Source organism: Danio rerio, chromosome 7 (assembly GCF_049306965.1).
Source record: "Danio rerio strain Tuebingen ecotype United States chromosome 7, GRCz12tu, whole genome shotgun sequence".
Lineage (NCBI taxonomy): Eukaryota > Metazoa > Chordata > Actinopteri > Cypriniformes > Danionidae > Danio > Danio rerio.
The window spans coordinates 34,582,267-34,600,505 of record NC_133182.1 but is presented as its reverse complement, the minus strand read 5'-3'; the positions used below and the strand labels follow the sequence as shown (position 1 = coordinate 34,600,505).

Below are 18,239 nucleotides of genomic sequence, written 5' to 3'. Positions count from 1 at the left end.
GAAGTAGATTACTCAGCTTAATTTGTACTTAAGTACAAGTCAAATTACAGGCTTAAAATTCTACTCATGAAAGTACAATTACCCCAAAAATGTACTTAATTACAGTAACGTGAGTAGTTGTAATTTGTTACTCCCACCACTGCTGATAATAATGTCAGTTTATGTACATAGAGAAGTTCGCAGAAAGAGGAAGTATGTTTATGATAATTATAATAATAATAATAATTCCTTCCATTTATATAGCGCTTTCCTGGGCACTCAAAGCGCTTCACACATAGGGGGAAATCTCCTGATCTACCACTAATGTGCAGCATCAACCTGGATGACTCGACGGCAGCCATTTTGCGTCAGACCGCACACCACACACCAGCTGATTGGTCGAAAGGAGACAAGTGATGAAGCCAATAATGGTTTGGGGATGGTTAGGAGGCCATGATGGACAAAGGCCAGTGGGCAAATTTGGCCAGGATGCCGGGGTGAAACCCCTGCTCTTTTTTGAAGGACATCCTGGGATTTTTAATGACTAGTCAGGCCCTCGGTTTAACGTCTTATCCGAAAGACGGCGCTCACTTAGCAGTATAGAGTCCCTGTCACTACACTGGGGCATTAAGACCCACACAAACGACAGGTTGGGCGCCCCTGCTGGCCTCACTAAAATCACCTCTGGCAGCAACCCAGCTTTCCCATGTGGTCTCCCATCCAGGTACTGACCAGGCGCAGCCTTGCTTAGCAAATCACTAGTTGCTGGCTGTTTGGGTGCAGGCACTGAAGGACTGCAGAATGATTGACAAGACTGTGACGAACTCCACCAAAACTCCACCTCCTAATATCAGTTGTGTAGGGCAATGCAGACTTGTTGCGAACATCGCAACAGTTGAACAGTCGACAGTTAAACATTTCCCTCCCTCAACAGCCTCTAACTTCTCATTGAGAAAAAAACAATAATAATAATAAATAAATACAAATAAATAAATAATTAACAATAATAATAAAAAGGTAAAAAATAAAGCATTAAATTAAAATAAATAACTAAATAAGATGAAAATAAATAATAAATATGTATTTATTCATATATTATTGCTCAGTTTAAGAATTAATAAAGTTTGCCAGTAGATAATCTAAAAAGGGGCGCCACAACTTGTCAAAGGTCTTTAAAGAACCAGTAAGTGATAGTGTAATCTTTTCCAATTTACTACAAGTAAATACTTCTTTTATCCATGCATCAAAAGATGGTGAAAAGACATGTTTCCACTTGAAAAGGATGAGACGTCTCACTATTAATGCAGTAAAAGCTAAAGGCTTCTGGACCATTACTGAAAGGTTGGCATCTACTGCCAACCCAAAAATGTCCAGAAGTGGATTTGTATCCAGATCTCTGTCGAATGCATCTTTCAGAGTTTTAAATATTTTAGTCCAATAATCAAATAATTTAGGGCATTCCCACAACATATGGATGAGATGCGCTGGTGACTGTTTGCACCTATTACATGCATCGCTGACAGAAGGGTATATTTTAGCAAGTCTAGCATTAGTGTAGTAAACCCTATGTAGAATCTTACATTGTATAAGCCCATGTCTTGCACATATAGAAGAGGTATGTGTGAGCTCAAGAATATGCTCCCAGTGTTCATCAGAGAACTGAAAACCTAAGTTCTCTTCCCAAGCACTTCTGGTTTGATTTGCAGAACTTGGATTAATATTGTGATTCAGGTTATAAATGGAAGAAATGCAATGTTTTGAGTGTGGTTCAAGCTTTAATAAGTTATCTAATGGAGATTCTGGAGGTCGATTAGGAAAATGAGGAAACAGTTTTTGCACAAAGTGCCTGATTTGAAAAAAACGAAATAAGTGTGAATTAGGTAGGTCAAATCTTTTAGAAAGGTTATCAAAGGATGAGAAAATGCCACTCTCATAAAGGTCATCAATTGTTTTTATGCCCTTATCAAGCCACATTCGGAAAGCTTCATCTGTATTAGATGGTGCAAAACTGTGGTTTTTAAATATTGGAGAAAGGATGGAGGGAGGACTAAATAAACCTGTGTTTCCTAAATTGAGTCCATATCTTAATTGATTGGGATACTACTAAATTTGAGCTGACCTTTGCAGGTAAAGGTAGTTGAGAGGATAAAACAGAGCTCAGAGAAAGGTGAGCTGAGGACGGTTCTAGATAAGCCCAACACGGAAGTTCAGAACTTATATTGTTCCTCCAATGTACAATCTTTTGAATATTGCAAGCCCAATAATAATGTAAGAAATCTGGGAGTGCAAAACCCCCTCTGTTTTTCGGGAGCTGCAAAATAGATTTCTTAATTTGAACTGGTTTATTTTCCCATAAAAATGAGGTGATACATTTATCCAAATCCATAAAAAACCTTTTCTTAAGGTAAATTGGAATGTGTTGAAATAAGTACAAAAACTTGGGAAGAACAGTCATCTTGATTAGGTTTATGCGCCCAGCAAGAGAAAAGGGAAGTTTAGACCAGCGTTCCATGTCAGATTCACAATTTTTAAGTAAAGGGATAAAATTAGAGACATACATTCCACTTAAAGATTTGGTCACGACGATACCTCTTAAATCCATCAACTGCCCATCTAAAAGGAAAAAGTGAGTGTGTAAGGTTTTTTTGCCAATGGATTTACAGGGAATAGCTCACTCTTATGAAAGTTAATTTTGTACCCCAAAATTTTACTAAACTGGTTTAGAATGCTCAAAACAATAGGGACAGCAACCACTGGGTCAGAAATAAAAAGTAAAAAATCGTCCGCATATAAGGATAATTTATACTCTCTATCTAGCCAGATTGAGAGATACCTTTAAAATTAACATCCTCACGAAGCCAGATTGCTAAGGGCTCAATGGCAATGGCCATTGAAAACACACCATTAGTTAACACAGATGCTTGCGGAGAGATGTACAACAATTTGACCCAGGAAATGAACCCATCATCAAAACCAAAATTCACCATTACACAAAATAAATATCCCCATTCCACTCTTTCAAATGCCTTCTATGCATCAAGAGCCAAAACCACCTCTGGCACATCTAAATCGGGCATATCGAGAATATTTATGAGTTTCCTTGTGTTAAAGAAAGAGTGTCTTCCATTCATAAAACCTGTCTGGTCATCTAGAATTATTTTGGGTAGCACTTGTAAACGCAAGGATAAAATCTTAGTTCAAATTTTATAATCCTCGTTTAATAGTGAAATGGGCCTATAACTGCTGCACAAAAGGGGATCTTTGCCTTTCTTGGCAATCAGAGTAATTGTTAATAATGATAAGGAGGGAGGTAAGTAGCCCTTTGAAAAGGCCTCGTTAGACATGTTCTGTGATGCAGGTGCTCCTGTTGTAGTAAATGCTTTATTATAGAACTCTATGGTGAACCCAACAGGGCCTGGTGACTTGCCGCTTTGTAAAAGTTTGATAGCTTCTACCACCTCAGAGGTTGATATTGGATCACCAAGGGTCTTACTGTCAATCTTAGGGAATGTGATCTTATCCAAGGGCCACTATTCACAGTTGCTATCTGATGGGAGCTCAGAGGTGTAAAAGATCAGAATAAAACTCAGAGAAAGTGCTATTAATTCTATTTGTGTCATGGAAAATTTCTCCTTGTGGTGACTTTATTCCTGTAATCAGCCTTGATGTTGCTGATGCTCTTGCTTGATGCGCCATTTCCACAGATGATTCTGTCATTACCCCCTCCCTTCAGGTTAAGAGTTTGGGGGTCATCTTCGACAGCACCCTTTCATTCACTGCACATGTTAATAATGTCACTAATGTCTGCCTATTTCCACCTTCAAAATACAAAGCGTTTATGTCCTTCCCTCACACCTCATTCAGCTGCCATTCTTGTTCATAGTTGAATCACATCCTGTTTAGATTACTGTAATTCCCTTCTGTTTGGCCTCCCTGAAAAAACTCTTCATAAATTACAACTGGTATAAAACGCTGCAGCCCGTATTATCACAAAAACCCCCTCTGTCTGTCACATCACGCCCATTCTACAACAGCTTCACTGGCTTCCCATCTCTTTTAGAATTAACTATAAAATACTTCTTCTCACCTTTAAAGCCATCCACAATCTCGCTCCTCCACACCTTACTAATCTTGTTTATATCGCCACACCTTCTCGAACACTCAGGTCTTCTTCTTCCATTCACCTCACTGTTCTCTCTGTCCACCTTGTCACCATGGGGAGCAGATCCTTCAGCCACTCTGCTCCTCAGCTTTGGAATTCACTCCCTCCTGATCTCCGTAATTTAGACACTCTTCCACAATTTAAGTCCAGACTCAAAACACATCTGTTTAGAACGGCCTATTCTCTTTGACCCGATTGCATTTTTAAAGCTTGTATTGTATTCTATTGTTTATTGTGTTTTTATTTGAATTGATTGTTTTAGCTGTCCTGTACGGTGACCTTAAGTGTCATAAAAGGCGCCTTTAAATAAAATGCAATATTATTATTATTATTATTAAGTATGCCTTAAGCGTTTCCCAAAGGGTCCCTCTGCTAATAAATGGCATGTCATTAATTTAAAAAGATAGGGTAATTTGTTCTGACAAAAATTGTTTAAATTCCTCTCTAGTCAAAAACAGAGAGGGAAAAAGCCACAGTTTAGAAAAAAAATGTAAACTGAGAAAAATGAATATCAACGGAAGTGGGAGCGTGATCTGAAATTATGATGCTGTGATATTCACAGCTCGATATATTGGAAAGAAGTCTGTTGTCTACTAAGAAAAAATCTGTTCGTGAGTATGAATGATGAACATTGGAGAAGAAAGAATAGACCTTGTTAGTGGTCTGTTTTGATTTCCAAGGATCAGATAGCCCTAATCGTTGTGCAAATGTGTCAAAAATTTTGGCTGAGTTGTTAATGAACTCGGTTTGCTTGAGGATCTATCTAAAACTATGTCCTGAACAAAGTTAAAAATCACCCCTAAAATAATTTGTCTATTTTCAATATCAGAAATAGCTGAAACATTTTTTGATATGAACATTGGGGTCGTCATCCCAATTAGGAGCATAAATACTTGCCATAATGACAGACACATCTCGAAGTTTGCCGGTAATTATGACATAACGCCCATTAGGATCGGATACAACATCTGTCAACTCAAAAGGGACACTTCTATGAATAAAAATAGTGGAACCTCTTGCTCGCGCACTAAACTTTGAGTGATACAGATGGCCCACCCATGCTCTTTTAAGCCGTTGTATATCAGTTGTTTTAAGATGGGTCTCTTGAAGAAAAAAAATGTCATCCTTAAGGTGTTGGAGATGAGTTAGAATGTGGCTCATTTTGACATTGTTGTTCACCCCTTTAACGTTCCATGAAATGAATCGTGTGCTGAAACTTTTTTTTAGTCTTAGCCATTGTCAATCTGCCATAAGACAGTTTTATGTCTGAGCAAAGTAGAGAAATATAAAAGAAAAATGAAGTACTTAAAAAAAGAAAAGATAAAACACAAAAACACAAAAAAAATAAAAAAATAAAAAATAACCAAAGCCAGATTCCTAAACCCCATTCCTAACCTATCAATATAAAACCTAGCAGAGAACCAGCAACACATCAATCTCTTAATGAGATTGCATAATGGGCCCCAGCTCCACAGAACTATACAAATAAGCCCATAAATGAAAAGAAACAACTGGTCAGAACAAACGGTCATTAACAAAAGCAGCAAGTATAAAAATTGACGGTCGACATAACGCTTCTCTTAAGCAGTGTTAGGTATATAAAGTTACAGTGTTGGAATTCTTAAAATCACACAAAAGTAAAGCCTAGTTCACACTAGAGGATTTTAAGCCTGATTTGAGCCCGATTTGGAAGTTAACGAGCTCGCCGACGGATCGGGCTGTGATCGGGAAGCTCGCTGGCGCATCGCAGACACCTCGCAGATAGAAATCCAATATTTAGCATGCTAAATATTCCAGAGCAGTCGGCCGACTCAACCCCACGTGTGGTCAGATGAAGTGAGCTGGAGCCAATGAGAGAGCATATCAGCATGAGCTGAATGCCTGTGTGCTCAGGAGCTCAACAGAATGGGCATCAAAGCACTCGCTTCATTCTGCGTTAGCACAGACATGAGAGTAGGCTATATTAACAGTGAAACTAGAGTTCTGTAACTATTAGAATTACCATACTGCTCATTCTGACCGTTCTCATATAAAACGCCATATTGTCACAACATATTTACATTCAAAGCTTCTATTGAGATATTAAAATTAAGCTTTGAATGTCTGACATCATATTTAATGACACCATTACCCTAAAAATATAATATTTTTTGGCAATACAGCCTATAAATATGTAGTTAAGATACTAGAACATGCACAGGTCTTTGCTTACATTTTCACTTTCAAACAGGAGCTATTTTGCGGCACAGAATATGCTGTTTTGAAAGATATCTGAAGTAAATTGGTGTTTTTGCCATCAGAAAGTTTTGTTTATGTTAGCAGGAAGTTGCCAGGCAAGAAAATGCACACACATTTAAAGTCACAGCGAAAATGATCAGACATGCATGCAGTCATTTTAACCAATATGGTAATTTAAGGCAGAAATGCTCAGTTCTTTACTGTTTTGTAAAAAAAAAAAAAAAAACAATTTCAGAAAGAAATACACTGATAGCTAGAAAGCGGCAGGGTGTTATAGATATGTTAGTTTTATTTCAAAGAGTTATACAATTACAAAAATTAAAAACTCTCTGTGTATCTATCCACTCGAACCTTGCAGATGAGTGATTGATCTGCTGATGCATCAGCTAATTTGACGATGTTTTAAATGCTTCCTCAAATGCTTGAAACGCTGTCAGTGATGTAATCAGCACACAAGCAGCCAATAGTGTTCAGCTTTTTCTGACGACTCCTCCCTCAAAATTTCATTGGCTGTGGTTTGGTACCTTGAATGAGCTTGTGGATCATTCACAGAGTGTTGCGTAGTGTGAACAGCACAGAGATTAAAGGACACAAAGTCAAGTCATGTAGTGTGAACGACACAGCGATCTGCTGATGTTTAAAAACCTGTAGTGTGAAATAGGCTTAAAATGATCCGTGCCAAGTGAGCTTTAGTGAGTCCCAGTAGTCATAAAACATTTAGTGAACATCATTTGGCTCATAGAATTACAGGAGTATACAAACGAGGTATATAGGTAGAAATAAGCACCTTGAAACATTTGTATACAACTTTACACATATAACGTAATGATAATAGTTTACCAACCTCAAATAGTATAATTGACTATCATCTAAAATGCCCAGACTGTCGCATGTCAAATTAAAATGTCAGATCCAGAAAAAAACAGCATCGGGTTAGTAAGTCTCCAGTAGTTAAAATAAGTACTGCTCACACAGCTTCTGTCATCTCACGCCGATAAGCTTTAACAAACTCATTGGCCTCCTGAACTGACGGCAGTTGCTTCTTCTTATCGTCCGATGTAGTAATGAAAAGTTTGGATGGATAATGAAGAGACGGTCTCATACCCAGCGTGTATAGTTCCTTCATTACAGCTCGGTATTTGGCGCGCATTTCCACTACTTTGGGACTATAGTCTTTGTTGATGAATATTGGAGTACCACGATATTGAAGCTTTCCTCTCAGCTTGCGGGCTTCGCGAATAACCAATTACTTGACCTGGAATTTATGAAAGCAGATTATCACGGATCTGGGTCTCTCCCCTGGTTTTGGTTTTGTTGTAAGGGCTTGATGAGCACGATCCAACTCGGGAGGAAAGGTAAAGAGGCTTGCTCTAAAAACTTCCATAAGCAACTCTGTGAAGAAAGTGAAGGGTTGAGGGACTTCAATCCTCTCAGGTAGGCCGAAGATTCATACACTGTTCCTCCTACTTCTCCCTTCTAGATCCAGAACTTTAGCTTTGAGTTTAGCGTGCTGGTCAGCCAAGGTTGTGTACTCCGACTCCAGTGTTCTGACAGTCACACTGCTGGCATCAGCATTTGCTTCAAGTAAAAGAAGCCGCCGTTCGTGGTCATTCACAGTGGTGTGTAATGTATCCGTCTTTGCTTCCAAACTGGAAAATGCCGATTTAAATTCGGAAGACAGTTCCGCTCTGTGCTCTTCCAGTAACGTTAGCTTCTTTAAAGAAATTATGTCTGCTAAGCTCCCCCCTAGCATGTGCTTCATCTTTTTTAACGTCGTCTTTCTTAGTGTTGTGTCTTGCTTTCAAAGCCATTATCCCACAGAACGTTTCACAATTGTAGATCGACTAATATACTGGTAAGTAGATATCTGATGGGCCTGAAAAGGGAATTTTTATAAAGACAACTGTGGGAGGGTGAGCGAGACGCAGCTACTCCACACGCATGCCAACCGGAAGCCAATATCAACTCTTTAAATGCTAAATATATTTTAAAGCTTGATAGCTTTAGAGGACAATGATTTATAATCACGAAACCAACTGTAAAATGTTCATGGAGTGCTCAGACACAATGCAGACCTTTTAAATGTTTTATATTTATGACAATAATCTGTACGTTCAAAAGTGCCTTTTTTTGTTCATAACCGAATACCATCAAATGAATATCATTTTTTAAAGCTTGATAACTTGACAGGACAGTGACTTACAATCACAAAATCATCTGTAATGTGTCCATGTAGTTCTCAAATATAATGCACACCTTTTACATCTTTGATATACAGTTGAAGTCAGAATTATTAGCCTCCCTAAATTATTAGCCCCTGTTTATTTTTTCCCCAATTTCTGTTTAACAGAGAGATTTTTTCAACACATTTCTAAACCTAATAGTTTTAATAACTCATCCCTACAGTATATATTTGACAGTATATAATATTTGACTAGATATTTTTCAAGACACTTCTATACAGCTTAAAGTGACATTTAAAAGTTTAACTAGGTTAATTAGATTAACTAGCCAGGTTAGGGTAATTAGGCAAGTTATTGTATAATGATGGTTTGTTCTATAGACATAGTTCTATATATGGAATAAAAACATAGCTTAAAAGGGCTAATAATTTTGACCTTAAAATGGTGTATAAAAAATTAAAAACTGCCTTTATTCTAGCCAAAATAAAACAAATAAGAGTTTACAAAAACAAATCAGACATACTGTGAAAATTTCCCTGCTCTGTTAAACATCATTTAGAAAATATTTTTAAAAAGAAGAAAAAAAAAAGTCAAAGGGGCTAATAATTCTGACTTCAACTATTACAAAACTGTATATCTTGAGGTTAAAAATTTTATTTTTTCATAACCAAATAACCACAAATTCTAATAAACATATTTTAAACCTCAATAGCTTAAAAAAATAACATTGTTAAGATCAGATTTTCAGTTCATTGTAATAAATCTACATGAACACTTTAAAGTTGGTTTTGTGATTGTAAATGGTTCTCCTACAAGGTTAAAATGACATGATGCATGCCATAAAATACAGAAATGCAGACCACAATAGAAATGTATCGAGAAACCTCATAAATTGACAAATCCAGCTACGTCCTTAGTCATTAGTACTGAAGGAGAACTTAGATGTGCTGACTCTAAACAGAAACAAGTTGTATTTACTTTTGGATGTGAGCAATTGCAGCGTTATGGATGTGACATTTGCAGTAAAACATTAGCATAAATTCACAGATATATAAATTCACAATCTATACTTTTTTTATATGTTAAATGAGAAAAACAAACATGTGTTAGGGATGTGACCAAAAGTCTGCGAGTTTGCTGTATATAACATATTATAGAAATTCTGTGAATTAAACTGCAAAAGCCAGAAAAATAATGCTAAGCAAAAGGATAAAAGTCAGGTCACTATAGAACAAACATGATTGATTTTATTTTAGTTAACATTTTTGCATTTATGAGGAAAAATATCCATTATGTATGTGAGACCTCTCTGTTACAGTCGTGACAGATGTGAAATTGCCACTTGTTGACTTTGATAAATCATATATAATAGTTTGAAAGCATTGACGGATACATTTGAGTATTTTTGAAGTACTGTGAAATACTTGTTTTGCACAAAAAAAGTAGAAATGGTTTCACTGTTTCACTAAAACTATATTTTTTCATGGCAAGGTTGACATTTACATGGAATTGCTCTTATACCAACCCACTTGCATTGTGGTCAGTGGGTGTCAAAGAAAGGTAAACAAAAACAAAAGGTAATCAAAGATCGTGAAAAAATGATTCGATAACTATTGATCTGTGCCTTTTCAGCCTAAACCCAGATGGACACTTGTGTTACATAAAATCAAAAAGCTTTCATTAATTTTAAATTTCTGGTTGCTTTAGACTACACAATGTAGATTCTTCTACCTGGGTTCGTGGTTTTGGTGGGTGCTGCAGGTAAAGTGCTGAATATGTCAAGTAAAACTAAATAATGACTGTTAATATTGTTATTTAAAAGCAAGAGTCATGTGTTTAGCTCTAAACATCATGCAAGTATGCAATATTATGTTTATTTTTTGTCTTAGTTAAAGCAGTGTTAATTAATTGAGTATAAACTCTCTGTTTTCTAGATGCCACATCAGTTTTTTTCAAAGCAGTTCCTGATTTTGTAAAGATGTATCATGTCAAAAGTATATTTCTGCCTTTTTACACAATCACTCCAGTACAGTTTACTTCTTTTTCAGTGTTTTACGTGTATCTCTTTTATACAGGTGTGCTGTCTTTGCCTCATTCTGAGATAGAGGAGCCGTTTGAAGCTTGGTACGATCTTGATGGGAACAGAAGTCACATTGACTATCGTAATAGCAGTGCGCACCTTTCAGATAGGAAATGACTTGGATTTTGGTGCCATTTACAAGATCACACCAGTCCTTCCTCCCAGTGATATTAAGTGTTTCCAGCTTAAAGGAACTAAAGATGATCCAGTAGAGCCGCAGGAAGCAATCCCTGATGCACAGAGCTTTAAAGTGAGTAGTACTTTAATTTATTTTCATTATGAAGTATTTGTTTACAATGCTATTCAATATGTAGGCCCACACCAAGTTATTTAATCATTTAATTTAATTGTGTAAAATTAAATATATATTTATTCAGTTTTATATGAATTTCACTAACCTTAATGGATATTTTTGTAAATGTTTAGATGATTTATCTACAAAACAATTTGTAAAGTAATATTTTTATGTCATTTAGTACAATGGTTCCCAACCTTTTTTGCCCGAGACCCACTTTTCCCCTGGAAACTATTATAAGCCCCCTCCCCACATTTAATGATATCACCGCTGATATAAGTTTGACGTAAGGATGACAAAAAAATTAGTTTTCATACAAACTGTATGTTTATTACTTTATCTAGATATGTTCATGCACAAATAACAGCCTAAAGTAAAATATAAAAACAAAACATCAGTAGGCTATTTATAACTAAAAACGTAAACCTTTGGAGATTTGACATTAACTAACCATGATCTCCCAATCATATGATTCCCCATTTAATATAAATAACCACATAAATAACCACCTCCAGGACCGAGTTTGGACACCCCTGGATTAAGCAATTCAGGCACTCGTCTAACTCCCTTCCTGCTCAAGTGTTTCCTTAGCTACTGCAGCCAGGGAGTTTGAGATCAACCTAAGCTCAAGCTCCCCTCTTGCTCTATGAATAGGAAGGAGCCCTGGACTTGAGGATCCCTTGAGCTCAGGGCTCTATCTCGGGTTAGCATGCCAAACAAGCTCATACTAAATCATCAGCTAAGTGTGAACTCTTGAAAGTTAAATGAAGATGTAGGTCAGGGGTTCATCATCTCGGTCCTGGAGATCCGGTGTCCTGCAGATTTTTGCTCCAACCCCAATCAGACACACCTGGACTAACTAATCAAGCTCTTACTAGGCTTTCTAGAAACATCCTTGCAGGTGTGTTAAAGCAAGTCGGAGCTAAAATCTTTAGGACAGAGTTTGACAATGCCTGGTGTAGGTTATACAGTGGGTTGTTAATTGTAGAGATCCTCTAATTAAAAATAATAATAAAAAAAAAAAACTCAGCCAGATCAGAAAAACAAACAGAAAAGTAACTCAAATGTAACGTAACGCATTACTTACCATAACAAATAACCACGTAGCACTAGCTACTTTTTTGTGGAGTACATAATGTAATGCCTTACTTTCAAAAGTAACTTTTCACAACTGTTTCTAATTGATTTTGCATTCTAAACACTTAAAGAAAGCTATGTTTGATTTTTTCGTGTTCAACTTTTAGCTCCTAAACTCTCAAAGCCATTCAGAATAAATAAAAAAAATAATTATGAAATATGGGCAGAAATAGTAAAATGGCTGTCTGAACCTGTTTTATGTTATAGGACAAATTTAAATAAAGAATAAACTGAATGATCTGCAAATGTGTATAAAATCTTTGTCTGTTTAGCAGTTTGAGAAAATGGAGGATTGCAAAGGCGTTCAGTGTGAGGTCTGGAAAAAAGTCACAGAGGCTGGCCATAAGAAGAACACGTACCGTCTGTGGGTCACACGTGGAGAGGCAGCTTATTCTCCAGCCACACCACACCGCTTTGAGATGGAGGGCTTCAAATCTCTTCTGGGATCCCACAATGACAAATACAGCATTGAGTACAGTGAATTCTGCACACAATCTGAGCCTGATGTTTTCACTCCACCTGCAGGTAACATGGAGAAAACACACACTCAGAGAAATGCTTTTGTCTGCCTCTGTTTACAGATCATCCTATTAAATGTTGACTGAGGTGTTGTGTGTTTAGGATTTACCTGTGAAGAGTTTCCTGATCCCCCTGAGGAGCGACAAATATTAGCCAATCCCTTTCGAGACTATGTCAACACCCACCCTGTTTGCCATGCCCACCGGATGTTTAGCCCCTTTAAGGAAAAGTTTAATCGACAGTATGAAAGTGAAAAGGAGCACGAGGAACGCGAGAACCTCTTTCTGCATACTTTTAGGTGATGAATAACAGCTAACATCTCATTGAAGAAAAATAAAAATATCTGAACTTGTCTGATTTTATTATGTTTTTTCCTCTTTCCTCTTCAGGTTTGTGCACTCCAACAACAGAGCTGGTCTTACATACAGTGTTGGTATCAATCACTTCGCAGACAAAAAGAAAGAGTTGGCCAGGATGACAGGAGGTTTACATCCGAAAAAGAAAAAGGAGGATGCAAAATAGTCCACAGAATAGTACAACTGACAAAATAGTGGCAAACAAATAATTACAGTTTAATAAATGTCTCAGTCAACAGAACCACACAGTTATCTGATGAGAATTGCGGTAATTTAATCTTTTCTAACCATATAACTTGATTAAATTGAATCTGTATCTTCAAGCTTTTTTGGCAAACAAATATGATTTTTAAACCCAACTGTACATCAATTCTGATTAAACTATAAATGAAAACCATGTTTTTTTTCCCAATAAAACAAATACATTTTTTTGCTCATTTTTGTCACCTTACATTTTTTCAGGGTCATTTAATGTTTCAAAAATAATTTCCTAAATCTCATTTCCCTACATTTCACTGGTGATAAATTAAATCTGTTTCGATTTCTGCTGCAACATTCAGATGGTAGGGTCAGAATTTGGTGTCAACAACATGAAAGCATGGATCCATCCTGCCTTGTATCAGCGCTTCAGGCTGGTGGTGGTGGTGTAATGGTGTGGGGGATATTGTCTTGGCACCACAGTGTACTCATCTTTTGATGGCTACTTCCAGCAGGATAATGCGCCATGTCATAAAGTGTGAATCATCTCAGACTGGTTTCTTGAACATGACAATGAGTTCACTGTACTCAAATGGCCTCCAAAATCACCAGTTCTCAATCCAATAGAGCACCTTTGGGATGTGGTGAAACTGGAGACTTGCATCAGTGATGTACAGCCGATAAACTGCAGGATGCTATCATATTAATATAAGAATTATTGTTGATCTAGTTTTAGATCATAACGGTGTATGTTGTCAAACCTGTTTGATAAAATCTTTTCAAAGTGATTCATAATCAACTCAAATGAAACGCAGCGCTGCGCGAACTGTTCGCTTGAGTCTCAAAAAATTTTGTGCGCTCCGCCAGCTGAAATCATGAAATATTTAAGACCTAGACAAGCAAATTCAAGACTTAATATTAATTTAATTTAATTTAGATTTTTAATGTTTAAACTTTAAGACCCCGCGGAAACCCTAACATAGAATGATCTTAATGTGTTGGTCTCAACAATTAAACAAGAATAAACTTGTGCTGCAAATGATGTGCTGACCAGTCTCATTAGGTGAGGTTCATTTTAAATTGAATAAACTATAAATAAATTATAGTTTTTAGATTACACTTTTTTTGTGCACTTATATAGGCATATTGGGGCGTGTGAGACCTTGCATTCAACATTTGTTTCTAACCACCCCTAAAAAATAGGGGGGGGGGGGGGGGGGGGGGTTGTGAGTCATTAGCTATGTTTCCATCCAAAATGTGAACGATCTGGATTATCGCATAAAAGACATAGAAATTACGCAGCGTTTCCATCCAATGAGTCAAATCGAACAAAATAGTCACTTCCTGATAAAGTGGCGCCAAATATCAACAGTAAAAACAGAATTTGCTGCAGTAGGAAAAGCTGCTTTAATCTTTTCTTCTTCTAATAAATTACTTACGCCTCAGAAGGCAATCCAGACACGCAGTGAACGCACGGTGGTGTTTGAAGGTGTCAGACGCGGAGCACAGACGCTCTTGATTCTGGAGGTCATTAATAATATAATAACACTAATACTGAAATGGTGAAGGTGTTTTAGAATGGTGTTACAGTGTTCACAGCCTGCTGGTTTGATCATTTACACACATTTTTATCACCACATGATCTCTTTTAACAATCACATGACCTTTTTCAATGCGCATATTGAAATTTGTGCGGTAAAAGTGTTTCCATCGTAGTTTATGCACATTTTTTTATAGTATAAAAAGTTTATCCTACTCTGTTATGTGCATATGTTTATGCATATTTTCAAAATTTATGCGCATCATGGCCTTTCCATCAACCGGTTTATGCGCATATCAAAAATGCACATAAAAATAGGTGGATGGAAACAGCTATTGGCATTATTTTAGTGGCCGTAGGCTGAAAAGTTTGGGAACCCCTGAGCTAGTGTACTCCAAAGAGTGAAAAATGATATCTATAAAAGTGATATAAACATTTAACACTAGCAGTTTGTTACTTCCACCAAAACTGTTTAAAGACTTTTTTCCACATCAATTCATACTGGTTTCTCATCAAATCTTGACCAATCATATACTCTCTAGCATTACATGTCCCACCCCCTTTTAAATCACCTCTCATTTGATGCACTTGAGCTCAACCAGTTAGGTAAGCAGAAAATCATTCACAAAGTGCAAGATGACTACATGAAATGCTTTTTGTGTTTACTTATGTGAGACAGTGATATGGTTTTACTTGATTATTTGAGATGTAACCTGCACCAAACATCTCCAAAAGTCTGTGATGGGAACTGTATAATGTTATAAAACAGAGAAGGCATTATAAGTAAGATATTTCTAATTTTTATTTTAATCAAATAAACACTCTGCTAAATGTTTCAAACTGTGCGAAAAGGAAGATGCAATATGCCAGACCCAGCAATACTGAAGGCCACTGTCAGAACACCCTGGGCTCTCATTACAGGCGAGCAGTGCCACAGATATACAAGTCTCCCTTCTTGAATGGAATTAGTGAAACAGATCGACTTTCTGAAGATATTCTAATTATATGACCAGCACCTTTACATAGTATGCAAGTTTGACACCTGGTGGTTTAACTAGGTTTAGGTTACAAGATTGACGACATCCCCACATTAAAAGGTGAGAGTTTTTGCCCTGACCAACACGAAATCTCTATTTTAGAAACCGCTTCTATTTCTTACAGCTGAACAACAGATTAAATGATGACAATGATCACCTCAGCTCATGTGCTTTATTCACTGTTAAATGCTGTTAATGTGAGCTTGAATGTCATTTTACGTGACAGCACATGTAGAGGCATGATAACGGCTAAGCTGAACAGATTGTAAAGACATTCCTTCATCTGTGTAGCTGAGGAGTTTGACGGCCTCTCCAACTGTGTTGAGAAAATTTCCATCCACTGCCCGGTAGTGGAGAGTGACTTCTCCACCGGACTCATCGCAGTCTGTTCCTGCTGCTCTGGAATTGATCCGCCAGAGTGCTGATCTTGAACTCTGAGCCTGCATCTCTACAGACTGATGGCTCCAGCTGAACCCACTGATCTGAATCAACAATGTCAACCCAAGACTGACACACAGAGAGCGGATGAAGGTTTTGTCCACATGGTTTAGATACTGATCTTCCGCCTAAAAAAATAAAATAAAAAAGTGATAAGTGATAGTAAATGGATTAAAAAAAAAAAAAGATGTCTTCACTCTTTCAACTTTTCTAAAGCTTTTAATTTGAAGTCAAAGCCCAAAAAAATATACCATAAATAGGAAACACCTTTCTTGTGTAAGGCTATGGGCTCGACTTTAAAAGGTGCAGTATGCAAATTTGACATCCAGTGGTTGAACTAGGTATTGCACTAGGCTTGGGCGGTAATACTTTAATATGTTATACCCCGGGATCAAAAAATAGCAACAGTGTCAGTATCAATACTGTTATACCATCATAAAATATAATGCATGTAAATTGGAGACAAGTATTAAATAACAAATATTATTTATTTAATGCCTACAAATGCGTATGCGTGATTGTCATGATGAGACAGTGTGGAGAGAGAGGTGAGATAAGGAGTCGCGCAACAAATGACCTGACATTTGGCAGTATTTCCGACTGAGTCAGAGCACACAGTATTTCTCAACTGAACGAGAACTGAGACCAGGTAAATACGAACTGGAGGTCTGCATTCTGCTGCTGCAGCGCAGGAGCCGACCAAAGTTCTTGCGTGCAGGAATAAATTTCCGAATAAAGCATGGAAGCGATCGGAAGCTCTAGTCTAATTTGAAAAGGGAGCTGCCCTGAGGTCTAACAATATCGCTCCTTAGTGAGTGAGCATGCATGGATGCTGTTTGTTTGTGTGTGTGTGTGTCAATTAAGAGCACATCAGCGTTCAGATTTATCAGGAGTTTTTGCACAAACCATCGTGATAACGTAACATTTACGTTTTAGACAGCGTTTCTATTTCTGCGACACATGATTAGCTTGTGTCCCATGTTTTGGTGCACACTTGACATTTTCGATTTTTTCGTGACATTTAGATTTTAGACATCGTTTCTATTTTTGCGACACATGTTTAGCTTGCGTCACATGTTTTGCGAGGGCACGGTGTAAGGCACTTGACCAGCCAGTGCACACAGCTGCCTCCTGACCAATCAGAGCACCCCAGGCCAACCAGTCGATCAAGAGAGCACACCAGCTTTCAGATTAATCAGCGCACGTACGGCCCATGAAGAGCACATCAGCTTTCAGATTAATAAGCGCACATACGGCCACCTGACCAACCAGAGGACCCAGGGTCCAACTGACCAGTCAGAGCACACAAGGCAACCTGACCGATCAGAGCACCCTAGCTTTGTGTTTTAACTTTGCACAATACGGCAACGCAGCCATTTCTATTTCTGCGACACATGTTTAGCTTGCGTCGCATGTTTTGCGTGCACTTCACATTTTCGATTTTATTTGTGACATTTCGATTTTAGACACCGTTTCTATTTTTGCAACGCATGTTTAGCTTGCGTCGCATGTTTTGCGTGCACTTCACATTTTCGATTTTATTTGTGACATTTCGATTTTAGACACCGTTTCTATTTTTGCAACACATGTTTAGCTTGCGTCGCATGTTTTGCGTGCACTTCAAATTTTAGATTGTTTTTGTGACATTTCGATTTTAGACACCGTTTCTATTTCTGCGACACATGATTAGCTTGCGTCGCATGTTTAGGTGCACACTTGACATTTTCGATTTTTTTCGTGACATTTCGATTTTAGACACCGTTTCTATTTCTGCGACACATGTTTAGCTTGTGTCACATGTTTTGCGTGCACTTCACATTTTCGATTTTATTCGTGACATTTAGATTTTAGACACCATTTCTATTTCTGCGACACATGATTAGCTTGCGTCGCATGTTTTGCGTGCACACTTGACATTTTCGTTTTTTTCGTGACATTTAGATTTTAGACATCGTTTCTATTTTTGCGACACATGTTTAGCTTGCGTCGCATGTTTTGCGAGGGCACGGTGTAAGGCACTTGACCAGCCAGTGCACACAGCTGCCTCCTGACCAATCAGAGCACCCCAGGCCAACCA

At 37.5% G+C, this 18,239-nt stretch overlaps 1 protein-coding gene and 1 long non-coding RNA gene across 26 annotated transcripts in view; one reads left to right on the top strand and one right to left on the bottom strand.

Annotated features, from left to right (window-relative positions):
* Nucleotides 1-7,348: 7,348 nt before the first annotated feature.
* Nucleotides 7,349-13,384, top strand: LOC100332358 (counting factor associated protein D-like). Of its 19 annotated transcripts, none has more exons than XM_073908728.1 (8): nucleotides 7,463-7,813; nucleotides 10,054-10,139; nucleotides 10,270-10,323; nucleotides 10,497-10,556; nucleotides 10,638-10,892; nucleotides 12,347-12,599; nucleotides 12,696-12,891; nucleotides 12,983-13,384. In XM_073908728.1, the coding sequence occupies exons 5-8, from the start codon at nucleotides 10,698-10,700 to the stop codon at nucleotides 13,113-13,115; spliced, it is 777 nt and encodes a 258-aa protein (XP_073764829.1). In that variant the 5' UTR covers nucleotides 7,463-7,813; nucleotides 10,054-10,139; nucleotides 10,270-10,323; nucleotides 10,497-10,556; nucleotides 10,638-10,697; the 3' UTR covers nucleotides 13,116-13,384. The 19 variants fall into 19 exon arrangements, with proteins under 19 accessions (XP_068078791.1, XP_073764837.1, XP_073764840.1 ...); XM_073908734.1 differs by having other exon boundaries at nucleotides 7,534-7,813; nucleotides 12,350-12,599; XM_073908733.1 differs by having other exon boundaries at nucleotides 7,563-7,813; nucleotides 10,054-10,122; nucleotides 12,350-12,599.
* Nucleotides 13,385-15,467: 2,083 nt separating this feature from the next.
* The window catches only part of LOC141375391 (uncharacterized), a 74,980-nt gene continuing 72,208 nt past the window's right edge, over nucleotides 15,468-18,239 (bottom strand). For all 7 annotated transcript variants that reach the window (XR_012383367.1, XR_012383364.1, XR_012383365.1 and 4 more), the window contains one exon: nucleotides 15,468-16,290. This is a non-coding gene — a long non-coding RNA (uncharacterized lncRNA). The remainder of the gene's footprint in view (nucleotides 16,291-18,239) is intronic.

What these genes read in the sequence shown, in the direction of transcription:
- LOC100332358 (XM_073908729.1), top strand. Translation starts at nt 10,698, where the DNA reads ATGGGAACAGAAGTCACATTGACTATCGTAATAGCAGTGCGCACCTTT. An exon ending in CTGATGCACAGAGCTTTAAA is followed by an intron (nt 10,893 to 12,346) that starts GTGAGTAGTACT and finishes TTGTCTGTTTAG; the next exon opens with CAGTTTGAGAAAATGGAGGA. An exon ending in CTCTTTCTGCATACTTTTAG is followed by an intron (nt 12,892 to 12,982) that starts GTGATGAATAAC and finishes TTTCCTCTTCAG; the next exon opens with GTTTGTGCACTCCAACAACA.